This window comes from Lactuca serriola, chromosome 1 (assembly GCF_051521515.1).
Source record: "Lactuca serriola cultivar US96UC23 chromosome 1, Lser_US96UC23_V15, whole genome shotgun sequence".
NCBI lineage: Eukaryota > Viridiplantae > Streptophyta > Magnoliopsida > Asterales > Asteraceae > Lactuca > Lactuca serriola.
Genome location: NC_136408.1, coordinates 10,670,475 through 10,691,681, shown reverse-complemented (window position 1 = coordinate 10,691,681; position 21,207 = coordinate 10,670,475). Strand labels below are relative to the sequence as shown.

The 21,207-nt window shown below is 35.4% G+C and overlaps 2 protein-coding genes across 2 annotated transcripts; one reads left to right on the top strand and one right to left on the bottom strand.

Moving 5' to 3' along the window:
* Positions 1 to 663: 663 nt before the first annotated feature.
* LOC145098293 (protein kinase STUNTED-like) lies at positions 664 to 4,575 on the top strand. The gene is made up of 10 exons (XM_079035949.1): positions 664 to 989; positions 1,085 to 1,182; positions 1,299 to 1,551; positions 1,639 to 2,331; positions 2,439 to 2,687; positions 2,918 to 3,078; positions 3,171 to 3,250; positions 3,403 to 3,550; positions 3,651 to 3,797; positions 4,086 to 4,575. The coding sequence occupies exons 1-10, from the start codon at positions 737 to 739 to the stop codon at positions 4,353 to 4,355; spliced, it is 2,352 nt and encodes a 783-aa protein (XP_078892075.1). The 5' UTR covers positions 664 to 736; the 3' UTR covers positions 4,356 to 4,575.
* An 11,963-nt stretch (positions 4,576 to 16,538) lies between these two features.
* LOC145051474 (uncharacterized) lies at positions 16,539 to 20,927 on the bottom strand. The gene is made up of 6 exons (XM_078999440.1): positions 20,832 to 20,927; positions 20,327 to 20,761; positions 20,268 to 20,280; positions 20,115 to 20,205; positions 19,275 to 19,587; positions 16,539 to 16,796 (listed from the first exon to the last, which is right to left on the bottom strand). Exons 1-6 carry the CDS (start codon positions 20,925 to 20,927, stop codon positions 16,539 to 16,541), a joined length of 1,206 nt encoding a protein of 401 aa, XP_078855566.1.
* Between the last annotated feature and the right edge of the window lie 280 nt (positions 20,928 to 21,207).

The following is a 21,207-nucleotide window of genomic DNA, read 5'->3' as shown; positions in this document are numbered from 1 at the left end:
GGGGATCCTTAGGGAGATCATATATATATATATATATATATATATATATATATATATATATATATATATATATATATATATATATATTCTTATTTATTATCCCTATGGAAAGGCTCTATTGGCTTTGTAAGAGACGATTTTCAAGAAGTTAAACCATAAAAAGTTAACTATGTTTGATAAGATTGTTACGAAAGTCAAAAACTCAAAATGCATTGAATTGTTGGGTCTCACAAACCAACAACCCGAATTCTCTTTTGACTTGTTTGCAATGTTCATTTTTACTAACGTCTTAGTACTAGTAATGAATTTAGACAATACAATAAACCTCACATCTGCATTTTCTTTTTGCAGGCAACAACTTTTTAGATATTTATACATTGTTTTTGAAATCTTAAAATGAATTGTCGAATTGAAAGATAAATAAAATATATTGTTATTATTCATTAGAACGGTTTTACAATAATGATTTTATCTATTAGTCTTTCTTTTATTATTAAAAACTAGAAAGCAAAATCATATCAAAAACATTTTTTGCGTTTTTATTTTTGCGGCAGAACTTTTTTGATATTTTATTTTGTACCCTTCATTAAAAAGTAAATAATGGATGGACACTGGGGGTGGAACCCACAAGCTGCAGGTTAAAGCCCTCTTCATCCCCTCCAAGCGACCCCCAAATATACCACACATCTGCTGATAAATCTCTCTCTACAATTTTTAATCCCAACATGACCACCCAATGTTTGTCACGAGAATTACTAGTAAAATTACCTCGAAATCTGTAGAGAATATTTGCAACAGTAAGATTCCTGTGAAGATGACTCAGTCAGAGCTCACCGGAGAGTACAATGACCAGAATGTTGCCGGAGGTCGAACGATAGTCGTCGGAGTGAAATTAGATTCAGAAAGCAGAGAGTTACTCACTTGGGCTTTGGTGAAAGCAGCTCATCCTGGTGATCGTGTTATTGCTCTTCATGTTCTAAACGACAATGGTATGAGCATCGTTTTTTATTATTTTGTAGAAAACAATAATGGTTTTTGTTATATTCTAGGGTTTATGATGAAATTGGGTTTTTCTCTTGTGCAGAAATTGTGGATCGTAATGGGAAATCTGCACTGCTATCTCTTGTGAAAGCTTTTGACTCCATTCTCGCTGTTTACGAAGGATTTTGTAACCTCAAACAGGTAAATTATTGATCTTTCATGTGCGCTCTTTCTATTTTCGTAAATATTCTGTGGGTTTAATTAAACTTATTCGGTGGAATAATGATGGAATTAAATTATGCTTCGAAAATGTGCAGGTGGATCTTAAGCTAAAGATCTGCAGAGGTACTTCAATTCGAAAAATCCTTGTACGAGAAGCGAAATCTTACGACGCCAATGAGATCATAGTTGGAACTGCAAGAACGCATCATGCGATTAAATCATCATCTTCTGTAGCAAAATACTGTGCTAAAAAACTATCAAAGAACTGTGCAATTATTGCGGTTAATAATGGCAAAATAGTGTTCCACAGGGACTCTTCTTCATCACCGTCTAATGTCGGTGCAAAAGGTGAATTGAATACGCAAATACTATTTCTGGCAAATTTTGAAGAACAAAAAAAAACTGGTTTTAATTTTTGGGTATTTAATTTTGCAGAGAATTCAGATCATCATAAAAAACGATTGTTGGGTGTGATTCATAGATCACGTAGTTTGAATCCCAAATTACTGCATAACGGAGACGAGGAAATTAAATGCAATCAAATTGATTGCAAGAAATCCGATTTAGCTTTAGTAAGAACCGAATCAGATCGCCTGAAAAACGGTTTTAAATATAATTGTTCAATTTGTTCGCCGGATTCAGTTCTTCCAAACACTGCTTGTGTTCTTGAAGAGACTAGTGATGATGACAATTTCATGGCTTTAGTACCCATACAGAACCTTCAATCTTCATCAAATTCAACCCACAATTTACCTGATCGGAGACCCGGTTGGCCGCTACTTCGTCGAGCCATTTCCTCAAATCGGCTTTCCTCGGATCGATCACCTGCTCGACAGATCTCTGTGGTTCAGTGGGCCATGAGGCTGCCTTCTAGAAACTTGTTACAGATTACAAATTCGGATTTGAGTGATAGTGTAGCTGATAACAAAAAAGATCGATCTTTAGATGGTGAAAATGGAGCTCTTGTTCTTGTTAATGGTGATGAGATTCAATCTGATTCATGTTCTTCGAAGAGGGATTCAGTAAGTTTACCTGAAGAACTCGAGGGTCTTCATGAGAAATACTCGAGTAGCTGTAGATTGTTTAAATATCAAGAACTTGTAGCAGCAACAATGAACTTCAAGCCCGGTTTGTTCCTTTTACTGTTTCCATCATATGTTTATTTAACTTTTTTATACTTATATTATATGAATTTGTATTATTCTGTTAAATAACGATTTGATTAAAAATTTCAGAGAATATTATTGGTAAAGGAGGGAACAGTCAAGTGTATAGAGGTTGTCTTGCTGATGGCAGGGAACTTGCTGTTAAAATCTTGAAGACGTCTGAAGATGTGTTGAAGGAATTCGTGTTAGAAATCGAGATTATTACTGCTTTACATCATGAAAACATAATTTCCCTTTTTGGGTTTTGTTTTGAAGACACCAAACTCCTTTTGGTTTATGATCTTCTGTCAAGAGGAAGCCTTGAAGATAATTTGCACGGTATATGCAAGTTTTCGTGTTATTATGTTGATCTATTTTGACCATTTTGCCCCAGGGGCGTAGCACAGTTTGTTCTAGAGTAGCACATAATGTTTTGGGTTACTGTAACGTAGGTCAGCTTAGGGTAACCTTTTTTTATTTATTTATTTTTTATTTTAAGACACATGTTGATTTTTTTTTTTTTTTTTTTTTTGTGTTACTTTTTCTGATGTGATTCTCTGTTAAATCAGGAAATAAGAAGGGTAAAGGATTCGGATGGAATGAAAGATACAAGGTTGCTTTGGGGGTAGCTGAGGCGCTTGTTTATCTACACAGTAAAAGTGAAAAACCCGTTATACATAGAGATGTTAAATCATCAAATATCTTATTGTCTGATGATTTTGAGCCACAGGTGTTGTTTTCATACATTTACTACATCGGCTCTTTATTTATTTATATATTCATTTATTGTTAACTTGATTATTCCTGTTTGCTTATTTTCAGCTTTCTGATTTCGGACTTGCTAAATGGGCTACACCCACTGGATTGCATATAACTTGTACAGATGTTGCCGGCACATTTGGGTTCGTATCTTGATTTGAGTTTTTTTTTGTTCAAACTTTGAGTAAAAAGACAGATAAATTGTTGTCTGTTTAAAAAATATTTGAGAAAATGACCAAACAGTTAAACATGTCCAAATAACTAGTGATGGTCAATATATGATATTATGGTGCAGTTATTTGGCTCCGGAGTACTTTATGCACGGAAAAGTTACCGAAAAAATTGATGTCTACGCGTTTGGTGTTGTGCTTCTTGAGCTTCTTACAGGAAGGAAACCAATAAGCAGTGCATATCCAAAAGGCGAAGAGAGTTTGGTTATGTGGGTATGTCCACTTGACCACTTGTAACTCAAAAGCACATGTTGGTTTGGATTTTGTTTTTATCAAGACACTAAAAGTGACGTACATATCTATGAATATCCAGGCAAAACCGATTCTGAATAGTGGGAAATTTGCTCGGTTGTTGGACCCAAGCTTAGGTGAATACGATGCTGATCAGATGGAAAGGATGGCTCTCGCTTCTACCCTCTGTATTAGACGCGCACCACGTGCTCGACCAAACATGAGCACTGTAATCCCCCTTTCCTTTTTCTTTTTCTTTATCTCATGTTTGGATAAATGACGTGTAAGAAATATTTGAGAAAATGACAGCGTACTTGGGGAAATGAAAGGTAAAAGTAAATCAGGGTAAATTTGTAAACAAATTAGGACTTAATGCGGAAAGTCTGATTGTTACTTTATGCCTAGTTTGTTACGTTGGACATGACATGACATATCAGGTTGTAGTTGTAGTTGTACTGGATTTGGCATGAGTTAGGTCTAGTGGGACAAATAAATTGATGTTTTGTCCAACTTTTAGGTTGTGAAACTACTTGAAGGTGATGTGGAGGTGACAAAGTGGGCCCGGCTAGAAGTGGATTCAACGGGAGGGTCGGACTCAAGACTACATATCACCAACATACCAGAAGAAGAAGATGAAGAGTTTTCACAATCAAATCTAAGGTCACATCTTAACCTTGCATTACTTGATATTGAAGATTCGTCACTTTCGATGAGCAGCATTGAAGAAAGCATCTCGATAGAGGAATACCTTCGAGGGAGGTGGAGCCGATCATCGAGCTTTGACTAACCGGAAACCGGTGTGTGTGTAAATAGGGGTTTTGAGCCATTGGATTGTTGATGGATGGATGAGAGGTTGTTTGGTTGTGTGTTGTTACCCTCCTCCTCCTTGTTACATCTCAATTTGAAATCAAGAACTGAACATCAATCACAGTGAGCTTTTTTTTTTGTTAAGTGTGACTAGACATGCTTCTTAGCTAATAATATCATAATTCTGTTTTTTATGCTTCTATTTGTTTTTTTTCAAATCGGTACATTGATATAGAGGTGCACATGGACTAGGCCCAAAAGAAAAGTTTTTAAATTTTTTTTTTATAGAGGTCCAATGAACTGTACTAAGTAAATACACTTATTAGTTATTAGTTATTGAATTACTTTGGTTTGTTAACAAACTTGTTATAGTAAAGTAGAAAAACCAAGTGGTCTACTTAAATTAACAAACTTGTTATAGTAAAATAGAAAAACCAAGTGGTCTACTTAAAGTTGCATCATTGTACATGGTTACTAACTTACTATTGGCCCAAATGAAATGGTTTACTATTGGTCCAAATTGACTAGAATACAAACGGAATAAATTTGATTTTTCCTTTCTTAATTGTAACATTCTAACTTCAATTTTTTCCTTATTAACATATTCTATTTTGACAAAATTGCAAGAATGATCCATATGGCTAACTAAAATTTACCACTTTGATCCAAAAATGTTTGGACTAGCATCAGAGGTCCAAACTTTTCATTTTGTCGTGTGTTTGATACAATTTACTTTAAACTTTTTTATAATGACGATTTTGCCCCTATTTTTTGATTTTTTCAGTTTTTTTTATTTATTTAAATATTTTTCTAATTAAAAAATAAAAAAGAAATCTCTCTCTCTCTCTCTCTCTCTCTCTCTCTCTAATTTTAAGATCATACACATTTTCTCTCTCATATTTCTTACCGAGACCTCAATTAAAAACCTGCAATAATCCAAGAAAATACAGCAACAATAGCTTCGATTTTTATGATGGATATCAAGAAAATATGACTTTGTACGTGTCTCTCTATCTTACTCAAAGTTGCAAAAAACGCTAGACGTTCGCTAGACGGTGGACTGGGATCTAGGGATTAATCGGTTAGACGGGGATTAATCGGGGAGCATTAATTATTAAAAAATTAATTCAAAATTTTATAAATCTAACTTTAATACTAAGAATATAAGTAAATAAGCATAAAAGTTCAATAATAACTTAATAAGTTTAACAAGCACAACCATTTATCATCCACAATAAGCCCAAAAGTTTAATAATAAGTTTAACAATCATACAAAATCACCATCCAACAAGTCCATAAAAGTTTAATAATAAGTTTTACAAGCACAAGAATTTTCTTCTAATCTTCTCCACATACTTCCATTATTTGAACCCCATCCGACTCATATTCGTCTTCTTCTAACACTTGCTCCTCACTCTCGGACTCGAAATCTTAATCCATGTTGATTTTATCCGGGATAACACCATATTCCCAACCAACATCATCTGAATTACGTTTATATGCACAAGTGGCGGTTGATCCAACAAATGTAGTCGAAGCATTAGATGCCATTGATTGTCAACTGATATAAAAAAATCACATTAACACATTAAAAATGCTCACTCACATCAATTTATCATCACTTCATCTAATATTGACTATATCATCACATTAACACCATATTCATATCAGTTTAACACATTAAAAAATCATATTAACATATTAAAAATACTCACTAACATATCATTTTAACAGAAAAATTAAGTATATCATCACATTAATACCTCCCTTCATCTAATATCATCACAAATCAGTATCACAAATCAACATGCTCTGTATATACTTCATATCAATTTAGCAGAAAATTTAAGTATATAGTTCATATCACAAGCCAAAACAGGTATAGAAAAAAAAATTAAATTCTTATGCTTCATATCGAGGTACTGAAAATGCAGAAAAAAATGCAGTGAAAATAAAGAAAAAAAATATGTTGCTTAACAACTTAAATCAAAGAACGAGTCCATCTGTTGATTGTTGAACCAATACATTTCAAATTAAATCAAAGAACAATTTTCAGAAGCAGGATATCGAGATTAATAGAGTAAACTCGATGTTTGACAGCATAAATCGAGATTAATAGAGGTTAATCAATTAAGAGAAGTCCTTCGGTTCTTCACAAATTCATTGATTAACAACTTAAATCGAGTTTACTAGATAAAATCGAAAGTTTACAGCCTAAATCGAGTTTAAAGAACTAACCAGTGTAGATGATAAAGGCCGCTGTTGGAAAGAATGGAGGCTCTAACAGCGACGAAGACGGAGGAGGAGAAACGGGAGGATGCAATTGGATTTCATGGATTCCGACTTTAAGAGGTGATGGCGACGACGAGGGTGAGCTTCAAATTCTCCCAGCTTTGAGTCGAGAGAAAAAGTGAGAAAACGTTTTCATAGGGGACGATGGAATGAGAAGTGAGAACGAACCCTAGCAAAAGTTTTCAGTTTTGAAAATTTTGCCCCTAATTTTTTTTTGAAAATTCGTTGACCAAAGTTGACCAATTAAACCGCCTAGAGCCGATTAGCACTGATTAGCTCCAAGTTTGACCGACGTTGACCAACCCCGATTATCTTGAGTGATTACACATAAACATGGTCGGTTGCAGTCCACCTGGCGTTTAGGCGCCGATTAATCGGCTGCCTAGGCCGATTTTTACAACACTGGTCTTATTATGCTTCTTCTTTATTAGTCGTAACCCAGATTGACGATGCTTGGGTTGCGTATTACCGATGGCGACAAAAACCTAGCTATTCACGTGAAGATGACTTTAGATCGATTAGGGTTTTCTAGAGGTGACCACGACTTTGACCCACATTGTTGGAGCTTTCTGGAAATGCTTCCGGAGACTAAGGACCCAAAAACGAAGATAAAATTGTAACCCAGATTGACGATGCTTGGGTTGTAGATTACCGACGGCAACAAAAACCTAGCTATTCACGTGAAGATGACTTTAGATCGATTAGGGTTTTCTGGAGGTGACCACGACTTTGAGATTAGAGGTTGAAGAAGATAACCCTAATCTGAGTTGGATCTGCAATGTGTAGAGTCATATTTTTGTGATATATTGAAACCTTTGGTAGTTGTATTAGTAGCGAATGGTGTATCATTATCGAAGGTCTTCATGACTTCGATAGTGTATGTATTTTATCAGGTACATTTGTAATATCCCTTTTATTGTCGAAGTCCTTATATAATTTTTGTATCCGTCGAGTACACTATAAATTATGTAGGTACCTAAGTCATTTGTAACTTTTTCAACTTGTGCATTGTACTTCATTTATCTCAAATGTACTTGTACCCTCTCCGGATGAATATGAGCAGAAACCAAATTTTATTTACTTTCTTGTGTACATTTTAACTCTGATTACATAAACAGTTGATTAAAACATCTTTTCAGAGTAGGAATCGACATATTGATTGAAGAATCTTATTCACGTTTTCATTTTATTAAATCATTTGTCCTGATTCAATCTTCGGCTAGTGAAAACATAATTCTTCGATTGATCCCTATGATTTAACGATTTTGAGATCGTTAAACAATAATTTATATCTGATTTATTTTTCTTCAAGTTGATCCATTTTTCAATTCGATTTAATGGAAAATTTGAATGTTAACACCATGATGAACTATGCTAATCTACTTGGATCTTCCACTAAGATTCCGATGTTGCTTCCTGAATATGATGATCAGTGGGCAAATCATATGGAAGATTACCTCATTGGAATCGACGAGGATTTTTGGAGATCGACTGAAAAAAGGTCCATTTCATGCTGATCGTCTTCAAACAGTTGGTATGGGAGGTAAAGATAAAGATATGATTGCTCAAGGTAACAAGCAAAAATCGAATGGTAAAAGATGCATTCGTGTTTTACGTGGAGCTTTAACATCGGTCGAATATAACTACATCCGTTGCTGCAAGACTGCACAAGAGATCTGGAACACACTTAAGGAAAAATTCCAAGGAAATGAGCGGACTAAGAAAAGCTCGGTGACTCAATGCTTATCGGAGTTAGCCGACTTCAAACAAAAGGAAAACGAATCTATCGAAACATACTATGATTGATTCAATGAGCTCATTTACAAGTGAACCATGTATAATGTTGTTTGTACAATTCTCGAGTTCATCATTACTTTCATGTTTGTACCGAAGAATGAATGGAAGAATATATGTTTGATGATTAAGACTACTAAGGATTGTGACACTTACTCACTGTCAAATTTATAACATTCTTAAAGCTCACGAGTCAGAGTATACAGAGGAAAATAGCAAATTAAACTTTGGAGGTCCTTCGACACTAGTCTCGAAAACCACTAGGAAGGAAGTGTGTTCAGATAGTGAAGCAGATGAGAACAAAGAAGATGTTTTGATGATATCTGATGAAGAAGTTGTGGCCTATTATTCAAATAATAGGGTCAAGAAATTTTATAAGAAGCCAATTGGTGGAAACATCAATAACAAATCGGTTAAGATATATTTGTTGAGTTCTAGTGTTTATCAAAAGAGTGTCAGAAGGTGAAAGAGAAGAAAGAAGAAAAGAATATTGAGAAAAAGGTAAAAGGAGATTCTGGTTACAATTACAATTATTGTAATGAACATAATCATCTTGAAAGAGTTTGCATGTTGATGAAGCAAGAGGAGAAAGTGAAAGACGAAGCTTAGTATGCAATGAAAATTGAAGACCTTTGAGCAGAGTCAAAGAATCTCTCTTTGGTGGATAAGAATTCAAATGAGGAAGATAAAACTTATCAGATTTGGTCTTCTGGTTCTGACGATAAGGAGATGTGTCCTCCAACGCATGAAGCAAAGTCAAAGAATCTCTCTATCCCCCCCTCTCTCTCTCTCTCTTTCTTTTCTCTCTTAATTCCTTTAAATTCTTATAATTATGTTTTATCTCATTTTGATGAAACATGTTCTTACCTAGATGTTATGCTGATTTTTATGAGTAGTGAATTGGAGAAAAATAAAACTATGCGTTATGAAGCTAGGAATAATTTTGAGGAGAAAAATGCTAGGCTTGAAAGTTTAGACTTGAAAATTACGAACATCATGATTGACAGAGATTCCATTAGGATGGATAGTAGTTTGTTGGCTAAACAAAGAAAAACATATTGCAACACAACTAAACGTATGTATGGGAAAATTACTCTACTTTGTCATTCATCAGATATTTGAAAAGAACAACACCGTAAACTACTTCCTTTCATTAACTTTAAACGTGAGTTAGTTGACGAGATTACATATGATTGTGAGAGTAAGGTTGCTAAGTATGATAAAGTTCCAAATGATTCATATGCTTATGGTATTGTTAATATCGATGTTTACTTAAATGTTGATGATTTGGTTGATATTGTGAATGATACTCTGTCTAAAAACAAACAAATGGAAATTTTGAACAAAACTTAGACTTCGACACAAAGTACTTAACAAAATTTTGCTAACATCAAAGATGATTATGATAATATCAGAGAAATTGAGGAAGAGGAATGTGTAGATTGCTCAAAATTATCTGTCATTAAAATCACTTCGTTGGGAAAAAATGAAGAAAATTGTAGGAACCCATTTTTATAACGAACGGTTAATGTGGAAGAAAGATATCATGAGATTAATCATGTTTTTGTAAGTATGAACACGAAGAACATATTATGAGTTCATAAAAAGACTAAGAACAAAGAGAGATAAAATATATTGCATGAAAAACATGGTGGGAGAGAAACTCTCCCTGGGTGGGAGAACCCACCAACTTTCTCTCTCTCTAGAGATTACATTTTGAGAAGTGTAATTCTAACTAAGGAAAAGATAAGCTAGCTTAAAGAAATAAATGACCAACTCTCCCTTTATATAGGAGGGAGAGTATTTACACCACAAAATACAATAAAGGGAAAATACAACCTAATAAACGCTCATTATTTGTGGAGCATTTACATGCACCAACATTCTCTCCCTAAATGCTTACAAATGATGAGAAATACAATAAGTGATACAAGGCTATAATACAGTAATCCGACTAGCAAGTGTGGTAATAAAATGAAATAAAGTGCTGAAAGGTTTCTGAAACTCTGAAGTGTCTGTGACGTCTGAAACTGGCCATGAATCTCTAACAATGAAGGTCTTCGGCTTCAAAGCACAACCAATGAAGCAAAAAAAAAATAAGATCCAAATCTTCAAACCAGTCATAATCACCCGAAGAAGGAGGTCACCATGAGCAAGTAGAAGGTCCAATAGAAGAAATACTTCGGCTTCAAAAGTATAAAAAAACATCTCGAGTTCTCAAATCATAATACACCGAAATTCTTCAAAGAATAACTTGCTAAAAATGTGAAGCATCCATAAAATGTAGTCCAGATAAAGATAATGTGAGTCCAAAAATATGGTTCAGCAATGCCAAAAATTTGATCCAAGGATCAAAAATAAGTGTCACATCACATCACTAAAATAATATTTGTCTTCAACATATCACAAATCCAAACTCGTGAAACCATAAGAATTGAACCAGATGCGAACACAAAATCATCCTGTGATAGAGTCCGAATAATAAATAATCTGAATCGGAAAACATCGAGTAATACCAAAAATCTGATCCGTGAAGACCAAAAATAAGTGCCACATCGCATCACTAAATGAATAATCATCTTCAGAAGTCTTCAAAAATCCAAACTCAAACGATAATAACCAAATCCGGATGATATTCTCTCCCTATTTTTGATAACCAATGAACAGATTATCAAAAATCAATAAATCATCGCATGAAGAGTGTCGGATACCAAGAGCTAAGAGAAGCTCTCCCTAGATGTATGAAGGGTCTCGATAAGAAACGAGAAAGAGTAAAATAAGTACTCTTGCGATCATGAGGAGGCGGGTGACATAGTTGCTGAAGCTGTGCTGAGAATAATCTGTTGTGCCAAAAATAATATCCAAATATCCAAACTGCGGTGCCGGAACACTTGAAGTGGCTTCAAAGAAAATAAAGTCCACTTGCTTAAAATAAGCAACCAAGTCATAAAAATCCCATAATGTGAAGAATGTGAAACAACTTTGTTGATCAATCGCCGTTGCGGTGCAAGCATCACAAAAAAAATAATATGAAGTCCGACTGCGGTAGGAGTATTCTTCCAATAATAACCGGCATGAAATGAATAACCAATGTGACAATCCATGGGTAGGCTGTGGCAAAAATTGGTTTTAATAAAAAAAAATTGGCTATAATAAAGAAAAAATGGCTAAATAAAAAATTGGTGTTACAAAAAAATAATTGGCTAAAAAAAATAATTGTCTGAAAAAAAATAATTGTCTGAAAAAAAAATAATAGGCTAAAGAAATAATTGGCTGAAAAAACAAAAATTAATTAAAAAAATAATGTAGAAAAAAAAACTGAATAAAAAAAAAGTCTAGAAAAAAAAGGTTTAAAAAAAGGAAGGGAAAAAAGGAGGGGAGGGGAGGAAAAAAGAAGGAAGAAAGGAGGAGGGAGGAGCTGAAGGAAGGTGGAGAAGTAGAAAGGCTAAAGAAGGGTGGAGACGGAGTCTGCTGATGAACCGGAGTTGAGGAGGAGTTGCGGGTCGGATGACTGCTGATGGCGAAGGAGGATCCGAGGTCTGCTGGGTGTTGCGGGTCATGGAGCTGACTTCGGATGGAGCAAGATTGTGGATGGTTTGGGTGCGGTGCAATGGAAGGCAAGCGGTTGCGGTGCGAGACTGCAGTAGGCGCCGACTTGCGATCCGAACCGAGGTGAGTATGTGCATGCGGATCAGGGCTCGGTCCGAGGCTGCGGTCCGGCAAGAAAGGGTAACGACTTCGGTCCAAAGCTGGGAAGGGTACATTGCGGGTAAGAGGACTTCGGTCAGTAGGTAAAGAGAAGGTTGTGGACCAATCCTAAGAGGGACTTCGGATCAAGGGCTAAGAAGGGCTGCGGGTATGCTTCTAAAGGGACTCCGGTAGGCAGTTTTTGGCTGCGGTTCAGGGGTCCAGAAAGGGCTGAACAGGTGACGAAAAATGATATTTTTTCATGAAAAATGGTACCGCAAAGGCCATTTATTCATATTTATTGAGAGAATCTTTTTATAAAGTATTCTAAGTCAAATGCGGGTCTTGGGAAGACAAAAAGAAGAGTGTGCAGGGGTTTTTTAGGGACAAAAGGTGATGGGATTGGACAATGTCACATGGTTTTTGTCGTTTTGAGGGAGTAAATAGTGGAGCACTCTTTACCCAAAAGAGTAACAAGGATAATTGGCTTTTTGCAAACAAATAAACACGTCCAAACAATTCAATTTGAGATCAACAACAACTAATACATGAGAATCAAAATCTTCATACCTCATGATGAAAGTTGTTGGGAAAGAAAAATCTTCAAAAAGAAATGTTTTTCTCTACTTTCTTCAAGAAAAATAAGCCCATAATCTTGTGTCTTCTCATCCAAGGAAAAAATAACTCCCTGGAATACATCTTCAACCTTTTTAAGAGACCACAAAATTAATTATTCTCCCATTTTTTTCTTCATTTCTTCAACAACAACAAAATAATAACTTTTAAGAACATCTTTTTCCAGCATCATATAGAACGAGCAGCAGCAACAACAATTTATTTAAGAGTAAGATTTGAGTCAACCCGAAAGATAAAACTAAGAACGAACTCATAAAAAAAATTCCGGTAAGAAACCCGAAATTTTTTCTTGCAGAAACACCGAAAAATCACAAGATAATCACCGAACGGGAGTCGTTCCCTTGAACTAATCGTGAGATCTTCAAGGCACGGATCTGATACCAATTGTAAGAACCCATTTTTATAACGAACGGTGAATGCGGAAGAAAGATATTATGAGATTAATCTTGTTTTTGTAAGTATGAACACGAAGAACATATTATGAGTTCATAAAAAGACTAAGAACAAAGAGAGATAAAATATATTGCATGAAGAACATGGTGGGAGAGAAACTCTCCCTGGGTTGGAGAACCCACCAACTTTCTCTCTCTCTAGAGATTACATTTTGAGAAGTGTAACTCTAACTAAGGAAAAGATAAGCTAGCTTAAAGAAATAAATGACCAACTCTCCCTTTATATAGGAAGGAGAGTATTTACACCACAAAATACAATAAAGGGAAAATACAACCTAATAAACACTCATTATTTGTGGAGCATTTACATGCACCAACATAAAATGATGATTCAAAATCGAAGCTAAACAACGATTCATCCTCGACAACCAAAACTGATGATTCTCAAGAGTCTGTTATTGTCGAAGGCATAACAAATAATGAAAGTGATAGTGAGGATGATTCAAGTGAAAAAGAAATTCCACGAGTTGTTGAAACTCAAATGTTTGAGGATTCAGAGGAATACTAAAACTTTTTGAAAGAAAAGGAAAACATTTTCTTAAACAAAACTTGGTACTTTATCCACAATTTAATAAAGGGTTTCCAAACTAAGTTTTTGTCACAAAAGAACCGGTGATTATGTTGATCCAAAATTGAATGAATTGTTGAAAGAAGATAATTTGAAAGTGACTGATAAAGGTTTTTATTCAAATCAAAGTATTGCGGAAAATGGTTTGAATCATGATAAAAAAAAAATTGACGTCAAAAGAGTTGGAAATATTTTTCAAAAGATAATAAAAAAAATGTGTTTGGGTTGTGAAAATTTAACGTCCCATTTTATCAACCAAATTTTTGGTTTTTATTTAGATAAAACTTTCAAATTAATAAATTCATTATTAAAAAACCATTTATCCCAAATTACATTTTATTTAAAATCAGAGTATTATAGAAAACACGAAATCCCCAATGTTGCTGATGAGTATGTACAGTCTCGCCTTCTCCTTCCTATAGACACCAATGAAACCTGAAACAATAATAACAATTGGGCAAGCATAAAGCTTAGTGAGTTTCCCCCAAAATACCCATGCACAAACGGATAACATCTGCAATCAAACATGTCGGGTTCAATCAACCATCGAGTTGGATTACCCTGGGGTTTGTTGGCCTACCGCCTCAACCCTACCGCTCTTACCGAGCTTCCGTGCCTACGGCTTACAGCCAGCCCGCACCGGGTATCTTGGCCTATAGCATAAAGCAGAACCGCCTCAACCCAAACCAAACACAATATATCGACATATAAACTGTGAGCATCAAGTAGAAAAATAATACAGGCAAACAACAATCATACATCTCACTACCGCCTACTAGTCGTTTCACAACAAATAGTCCCACTACCAACTAACCTCCATAGAATGTGTAACCATAAGTAACCAAAGATGAAATAGCCATCCGAATAGATGATCTTACTCTAGAGCTACAACCAAACAAGGAACATGCAAGAGAGCCTAGACCAAGAGTTCTTAGGCTATCCTACATGATCACAAACAGTCTCTAAGGGCACTCCGTAGATGACAAACAACAAGCACAAATAACAGACAATTCTATAGATGATTACAACAAAGCAAGATACTCAATACCAGGAGACAGATCTAACAAATCACTACAACATAGAAACATACTCCCTCCGTCCCAAAATTATAGTCCATCTTTCCTTTTTGGTTTGTCCCAAAATAATAGTCCACTTCTAAAAATAAATAACATTTTTACCAAAATACCCCCTCATTATTACTTAGTCAACTAAACATTTAATGGAACATTAAATGCAAAGTAAGGACAAAACTGTCATTTTATTATATAAAGTTAGTGGTAATTAATGTTTTCTTAATCTATGTATTTTTTTTGTCTATGGACAATAATATTGGGACGGAGGGAGTACTTGATACCAGAACACATATCTAACAGATCACTACAGCATCGCAGCATACTCAATACCAAAACACAGATCTAACAGATCACTACAACATAGCAGCATACTAAATATCAACAATCCAAGGAACGCTTGACCGTATATAATTAGAGGTGAGATAGACACCCGGACAGGTGGTCCTACTCTAGAACGACAACCGAACAAGGAACAAGTAAGAGAGCTTAGATCAAGAGTCTCCAGTCTATCCTATATGACTATATATATATATATATATATATATATATATATATATATATATATAGTCCTTAAAGCATCCCTATACTAACAGGTAACCAAAACTAGTGGGCCGACATTGGTGCCTTCGATACACGGGTACATTAAGGCGAAACTCACCTCAGTATGCGCATAGGTAACCACCCTAGCAATTAAGAACTCTACCAGGCTCAACTCACTTCCAATCACTTACAGGAAGATACTAGAGTTAATCCCCAATCATAGGTTGTAGTCACTTGCAATAGTGACTATTTCACATGAAATGACGATTACGGTTCCCCATAAAATGACGATTAGGGTTAAGTAAGAACACTTAACCCATTATATATGTACTTAATCAACTAAGGATAGGGATGATTAAGGTTTGACTTAGTTATTCTTGGGTGTAATAATAATCCAATTAATAGTCAAAATACGCGCCCTATCATTGTCCAAAATAGAGCTCCTAGGTTCTAGGGTTTTCCATATAAAATCATAACTAGGGAATAAATTAATATGGAAGTATTATGTATATGTATGTTAACTTTTTTTGACAACATTATTCTGTTATGATTTGGTTTTTTTAAGTAAATTGCAGTTTAAAGTATGATTCAATGATGATTTTAAAATAGTATTCATTATTGAATTTAACAAAAGTTGAAAATGAATGCTGTTAAAGTTATGAATAAACTATATCAACAAAAGAACATGAAATAATATATCAACAAACAAACATGAAATAATATATCAACAAACAAACATGAAATAAATCCATAAATGATATAAAAGTGTTTTAAAACAAAATAGCATATTGACTCAAAGAACCATCTTCTTATTCATAAATCCAATAAAAAAAGTGAATCACTTGCGCAAATTAATGGGCCATTTTAAGGTTGTCTTGAATCTCGTGCAAGTCTGACTTTGCAAATCCTCTAATTATGGTTAACATATTGATTGCAACCCGTGCAAATTCTAGTTTTTTTCTTTGTAGCTGCAACAACTTTCTCAGTGGAACTAACCATTCTTTTCTTACTTCCACTCCCTTTGGTACGTATTGCTAAAGGTGGATGGATATTTATTTTTTAGGAATGCTATGTATTCCTAGCATCCGAATGATTTCTTCTTCTTCATTATCAGATGATGATTAGTTTGAACAACCAAATTCCATTGTTGCCTGCCTGAAGATATGTGTGTTCTCAACAAAAGCCAACAATTTCTCCTTACTTCTTTTGAAACGATCCAAGCAATATTCAATATTACTGCAAGCCTGTGTTAGAAGTTTAAAGTTGTCATCTTCAGTTTTCGTAGAAACATGTTTCATGGCAAGCAAATGGCTAGAAATTGCATCCCTTCTCCATTTTCTGAGAATATACTTCTCTGGAATCTCTTCAATATGGTTGTTCTTCAAGACAGTAAAAATATGTCAACACAAAATGCATGTACGTATAAAATGATTGCACGGACATTAACTTATTTTTCAGGCAATTTTAGTTCAACCTATATTGTAAATGAAAAATATAATATGTCAGTAAGTGGTTGAATTAACATATTAGTTGGTGGTTATTTGTAACATCCCAAATTTCGAGTCCAAAAATTTTATTTTAATTAACTGATTATAAAAACATTCATAAGAAAACTACGTAAAAATATATCATTTTGTAAATCAATATATCATGTCTGAAAACCCAAATCATAAATATCAACATGTCAGAGTACAATCCCAGAATATCTCAAGTGCGGAAAATCAATGCGTGTGTGTATGATGTGCAGCTACCACGCCAGCTCCTACACCTTCGCTGAAGAGGTACCTAAAACCAAAACTATAAACTATAAGCACAAAGCTTAGTGAGTTCCCCCATCGTACCACATACTTACAATCACATAACATGCATATACTGTCAGGCATATCTGGGTGCCCGACCTACCCCTTCGGTCCTGTCGACCGGATACTGTCTAGTATATATGGGTGCTGGCCTACCCCTTCGGTTCTGTCGACCGGATACTACCTAGCATATCTGGGTGCTGGCCTACCCCTTTGGTCCTGTCGACCGGATACTACCTAGCATATCTAGGTCTTGTCCTACCCCTTCGGTCCTGCCGACGAGATACTGGGGACTATTTCACCCCTCTACTACTACCACATAACATGTATCAGATAATCATATTCTATATAGTATAACTGGGTATGACTACCCCTCTTTGGCCCTATCAACCGGAAATCTTGGGGACTATCTCCCCTAATGCTACTGGCATATAACATCATATCATACTAGCACATAACATATCAGGTAGTAGCAAACCTAGATGAATATCACAAAGACAATCATCTAACATACATCTCCTACTGGTGGGCTGACATTGTGGCTGTAGACCCACCGCTACTAGGGAAGGTAACTCACCTCGTACGAGTAGCTGCTGATAATCTGTGCAAGAAATATCTGCCTGCTGCTGCTTCGGAAATCCTCCGACTATAATCCCCATAAAACACTCAGTCGGAATCTGATATCTATTCTTAGGGTAAAATGACTATTTTACCCTTGACCAAGTCCAAGTCAAAGTCAAAGTCAACTTCCAGTTGACTCGACTCGCAAAGTTGGGCTGCCAACTCATCGAGTCCCTATCCTTTCATCTGTCCTTCTTCACGCCTCTACTCGTCGAGTTTGGCAATGACTCGACGAATTCTTCTTCTAAGATAACCCCGAATGAACCTTCATCCGACTCGCCGAGTTGTATGAACAACTCGTCGAGTTCATCTCCATCCTATGAATAAGTCCTGTCCTCGACTCGCCGAGTTGTATGAACAACTCGTCGAGTTCATCTTCAAGAGTTGGGAGATTGCCTTGGACTCGCCGAGTCGGCTCACGCACTCGCCGAGTCCTATGAACTCCAGAACTATGGCTTATCCCAATACGTTTGGGTCACTCCCTTGGACCCTCTAAAACCTTTCTGACACTCAACCGGGTCTCTTTGAATCACCACACGAAAGGGAAGCCTAACCTCGGACTCGCCGAGTCCCAAGAACGACTCGCCGAGTCGATACTGTCCAAGTCTATTTCTTCAATTTCTGGTGTACAAATCTTGTCCAAATGATAGATCTAGGTCCCTAAACTCGATCTAGCACGTAAAGTCACGAACTTTACGTGCATGCGTGGGACTTTGAGCGTAAAAGGCTCTAAAAGAGACTCTTAAGTTGCATAAGGGCTTCCATGGGTGCAAAAGCAACCCTTTTCTACCTTGTAACTCCTTCATGGACCTAGATCCGAAGCCTCAACCCCCAACCATGCTTGCAATCATGGTTGGTTACCAAGAATGGCTTATGAAAGCCCTAAATCTCCCAAAAAATGGGATCGATCAGATGAACAAGCAAGGTATTGACTTTATACCTTCTAGGAACTGGAAATGTTGCACAAAATTGAACTCCCTTGGTCTTACCTTGACCCCTCTAGGCCCTTCCTTCTTCCTTGTGATCAAAATCACCAAAAAGCACCATAAATGCCTTTGCTCTTCACACAACGGTTAGGGTTTGCTATGGGGGTTTTCTGGAAGCAATAGGGAAGAAGGGTGGCTGGATGAGATGCTTAAATAGGGTGCAAACCCTTAGATTAGGGTTTTGTCCAGTCAGAGTCTACTTGTTGAGTCTGGAAGCCGACTCGACGAGTCCGTCATTTAAATCTCGTATCAAATCCGCTTCTACTCGACGAGTTGGGCCTTCAACTCGCCGAGTCCTAGGGCAAAAATGCAAAATACTTAAATAAAATGCATACCAGGAACCAAGTGCTACCTTATTACACAATATTAAAACAAGTACTATTTATTCATAAATAATGAAATATATACATCTGTAATCATCAATGAATATGATGTCAAATATGAAAAATACCTTGCATTTTATCTTCAATTGTTTACTCTTATCGTTTTGTGTCATCATAACAACTTGCCACCCATCTACCATTTCCACACTATCAATAGAATAGTACCAAGCTGCTTTAAATATTTCTTTTTTGACCTCATAGAAAAGTGTTTTAGTGTAAACCGCTACTGCATGTTCTACTAATCCAGTTGGAAGTGTTAGTTCATGGTTTGCCTTTTTTGTATCATGTTCTAGTTTCTGTTGACCATTTCGCTGCTTTCCAATTGCGGTGTTGTAGTTCATCATGAAATAAATAAGCAAATTACCAGAGTTAGAGTATTTACTAAAAAAAAGTTTACACATTAAGACCTTGAAGTAGTTTTCATCAGACCATGTAGTGACATGTCATTAAAATAAGCTGGAATCCAAAGCTTTCGATCTTTGTACATGTCTTTGAATCATCTTTTGTCTTGTAGTTTAAAGTTTCTCATAAGAACTTTCCATCTTTATTCAAAGAATTTAGGCTCTATATAGACATTCAAAACAAGCTTAGTAAAATGCTTTCGAAAATCAGTGTTTTTCAAAAAATTGGCTGAAACCTAAAAAAAACATTACATGTTGATAAGATGATTTGCGAATAAACATGTTCTGTGCTAATCATTTGTGTGAAAACGGAAACTTTTGTAATCACTATTGAATAAACAGGTTACTCGTGATTAAACCAACTAGTAAGTAATTGCAGTGATTTTATATTCAATTAAATAGTTTAATGGTTATATCATTTGTGAATATTCACTACTTTTGTCTAACAATGAATTAAATATACGTACCTTTGCTTGTAGTTTTTTCATAATGTGTCACATACATAACCTGTCATTAGAACCAGGAAATATTGCTTCAACCGCCAGTATAACAGCTGGATCTTGGTTTGTTAATACTAATTGAGGGTGTTTTCCGCGAGCTTTCAAAAAAGATTCAAACAACCAAATGATTGTATTAAAAATTAATTAAAAACATATTCACTGGTTATTAAAAACTAAATAAAATGACCATAATTATAATTAAAGTAAAAAATAAAAAACTATAACATCATATTTATTTGTTTGGAATGTAGCATCAAATGAGATCATGTCTCCAAACTCCTTGTAATATAACTTATCGGTTTCATCCGCCCAAAACATTGTGTTTAACACAATATCAACACATTTATACTCAAATGTGTAATTCAGTAACTCATCTTTCCTCATGTTCATTTTTTCAACAACCAGTTCTGCATCTTTGTCACCTATAATGTTTTCCATCTTCCTTCTAAAATTTTTATAATCAATGACTTCAGGGCCAACATTTTCATAACCTCCTTGCAAACTAGCTTGTAACTTATGTGCCTTTGTTGCACCAATGTTAAATGTTGCGAAACGCACTATAAAATCCTTGTCTTTATAACTAAGTTTTCGTGCATGTTTGGAATACCGTCTTTCTTCTTTAGTATCTATGGGGTGGTTGTGCTTCTCTTCGAACTAATATATTTTACAAGCATTAGTTCCCATATGTATTAGTGCTTCTCTTCTCTTCAAACTTTATCAATGCCTTGCAGTCCATGATTATGAAGTTTGAGTTTCGTTTATTCCTACCACTTCCTTCAGAATCCAAAGTGTCAGTTGATCTGTTAGGTATTTTACCCATTTTGCTGCACACTACATACCTTAATTTAATGGTTTTGTCCCAAACCTCTTTATTGTATTTAAACTGATCCCAAAACCTGCTTTATATGCATATAATTTATACATTTCCACCGCCTCCTATAATGATTGATAAGTAGCATCTATATCTGACATAAATTCTTTAGGAACAACAGGTTTCCACAACTTCGTTTTTCCACCAGGTGAGTCAACAACATTACTATTGAATGATTTTTCATTAGAATCAGATCCATTTATACCTATTTTTTTGGACAACAAAACCA